General features: G+C 52.6%; 1 protein-coding gene across 1 annotated transcript; it reads right to left on the reverse strand.

Annotated features, from left to right (window-relative positions):
* Positions 1-227: 227 nt before the first annotated feature.
* Positions 228-1,830, reverse strand: MRPL23 (mitochondrial ribosomal protein L23). Its single transcript, XM_010711006.3, has 3 exons — positions 1,722-1,830; positions 1,515-1,637; positions 228-339 (listed from the first exon to the last, which is right to left on the reverse strand). The coding sequence occupies exons 1-3, from the start codon at positions 1,745-1,747 to the stop codon at positions 243-245; spliced, it is 246 nt and encodes an 81-aa protein (XP_010709308.1). The 5' UTR covers positions 1,748-1,830; the 3' UTR covers positions 228-242.
* Between the last annotated feature and the right edge of the window lie 219 nt (positions 1,831-2,049).

The following is a 2,049-nucleotide window of genomic DNA, read 5'->3' on the forward strand; positions in this document are numbered from 1 at the left end:
GGTCCTTCTGAAGTGAGTGAAACACCCACTGGTCTTCAAAAGAAATGGTACCAAAGCATTTGGTACAGGTCAGAAAACAGTCAAGATTTTAAGCCTTTTTAAATTAAGTTTTTAAAAGAAAAAGCTGATGTTCTAATCTAAACAAAGTGTTCATATGTGAAGTGGTACATATGAAGTGGCACATACTTGTTTTAAGGAATAAACAGATGAGCAAGGAAACTGTAACCACCCCTTTGAACTGTTCAACTGCACTTACCATACTGTATCCTGGTTCTCACAGCAGCTACTGGCACATTATAGATTTTCTCAAGGTAATTCCTGATATCCACTTTTGTCATTCTAAGCAAGGAGACAGTATTTTAGGGGAAGAAAGAAGCAGAAGTATGAATATTTAACTACAGGGAAAGAAAAAAGCAAAAGTAGAAATATTTAACTAAACTCCAAACAGAGCCAGAGGGATAAATTTGGCTTCCCCTTTAACCAAACCAAGGTAGATTCACTGCACAGGAGTATAAACTCAACATAAATCCATATACCGCTGGAGCAACTCATAACCATAAACTGCAACAGCTGTAAACACTTCATTCTCTGTAGCCTCAGCAGTAAAAACGTGCAGGATGTTCTGCATTCAGCTGCCTTGGAAGCTCTGGCACACAGAAGGCCCTTCCTTCAGCCCCATCAGAATCACAGAATGGCCAGGGTTGGAAGGGACCTCAAGGATCACCAAGCTCCAACCCCCCGCCACATGCAGGGCCACCAACCTCCATATTTAATACTGGACCAGGCTGCTCAGGGCCCCATCCAATCTGGCCTTGAACACCTCCAGGGATGAATGGGGCATCCACAACCTCTCTATGCAGCCTGTTGCAGTACCTCACCAGTCTCCCTGTGAAGAACTTCCCCCTGACATCCAACCTAAATCCTCCCTCCCTCAACTTAAAACCATTTCCCCTTGTCCTGCAGTTATCAACCTTTTCAAAAAGTTGATTCCCCTCCTGTTTGTAGGCTCCCTTTAGGTACTGAAAGGCTGCAATGAGGTCACCCCACAGCCTTCCTTTCTCCAGCCTGAACAAGCCCAGCTCCCTCAGCCTGTCTTCATAGGGAGGTGCTCCAGTCCCCTGATCATCTTCGTGGCTCTCCTCTGGACCCTCTCCAACAGCTCCTTGTCTTTCCTGTACTGGGGGCTCCAGACCTGGACGCAGTACTTCAGATGGGGCCTCATAGGAGCAGAGCAGAGGGGGACAATCACCTCCTTGTCCCTGCTGGCCACCCCTCTTTTAATGGAGCCCAGGATACCATTTGCTTTCCGAGCTGCAAGGGCACACTGCTGGCTCATGTTAAGCTTTTCATCTATCAAGACCCCCAGGTCCTTCTCCGCAGGGCTGCTCTCCAGGACCGCTCCTTCCAGTCCCTCGCCCTCATCCCCACAGGCAGTAAAGAGCAGCACGTCGGACAAAGCAGACGGGGAGCCGTTCGCTCCCTTGGCCGACGTGCCGCCCTCCGCCCGCACTCACTCCATGGAGACGCGGAACTGCACGGTGTCCTCGGGCTGCGGCACGCCGGGCCGCACTGCCAACATGAAGAAGTTGGGGCGGAAAATCCGCAGCTGGGGGCCGCCCAGCTGGAATAAGGGGTACCTGAGGGGAGAAGAAGGCCCGATAAGCAACCAAGCGGCATTACTACACCGCTAACCACATCCCCGTACCGCCCAGCCTGCTCACACGGCCTTCCTGCCGCCCGCCGCCATGGCCGCCGCCCGGCCCGGAAGTGCTGCGACCACAGAGCGGCGTACAGCGGGGAGAATGTCGCCGCTTGCGCCTCCTGCTGGCGCGGAGGAGCGGTTGCAGGGTGGGATTCGGCGTTGTTACGTTGGCGCTCCTCTCAAGGCTGCCCTCTACAGCCTTAGCGGGGCTCATTCACAAACCCGGCCCGTGGAGGGGGGACGATTGGTGGTTGGAGGCCAGCTCTTATCGTAGAATCGTTAAGGTTAGAAAAGACCACTGAGATCGCCGAGTCCAACCATCCCCACTACACTCACTGACCACATCC

The sequence above is a fragment of the Meleagris gallopavo genome, chromosome 5, assembly GCF_000146605.3.
Source record: "Meleagris gallopavo isolate NT-WF06-2002-E0010 breed Aviagen turkey brand Nicholas breeding stock chromosome 5, Turkey_5.1, whole genome shotgun sequence".
Lineage (NCBI taxonomy): Eukaryota > Metazoa > Chordata > Aves > Galliformes > Phasianidae > Meleagris > Meleagris gallopavo.

Coding starts and splice junctions, on each gene's coding strand:
- MRPL23 (XM_010711006.3), bottom strand. CDS start 1,747: ATGGCGGCGGGCGGCAGGAAGGCCGT. Junction 1,638..1,721: donor GCGGGCGGCAGGAAGGCCGT/GTGAGCAGGCTG, acceptor TTCTCCCCTCAG/GTACCCCTTATTCCAGCTGG. Junction 340..1,514: donor CAGTTCCGCGTCTCCATGGA/GTGAGTGCGGGC, acceptor CTCCTTGCTTAG/AATGACAAAAGTGGATATCA.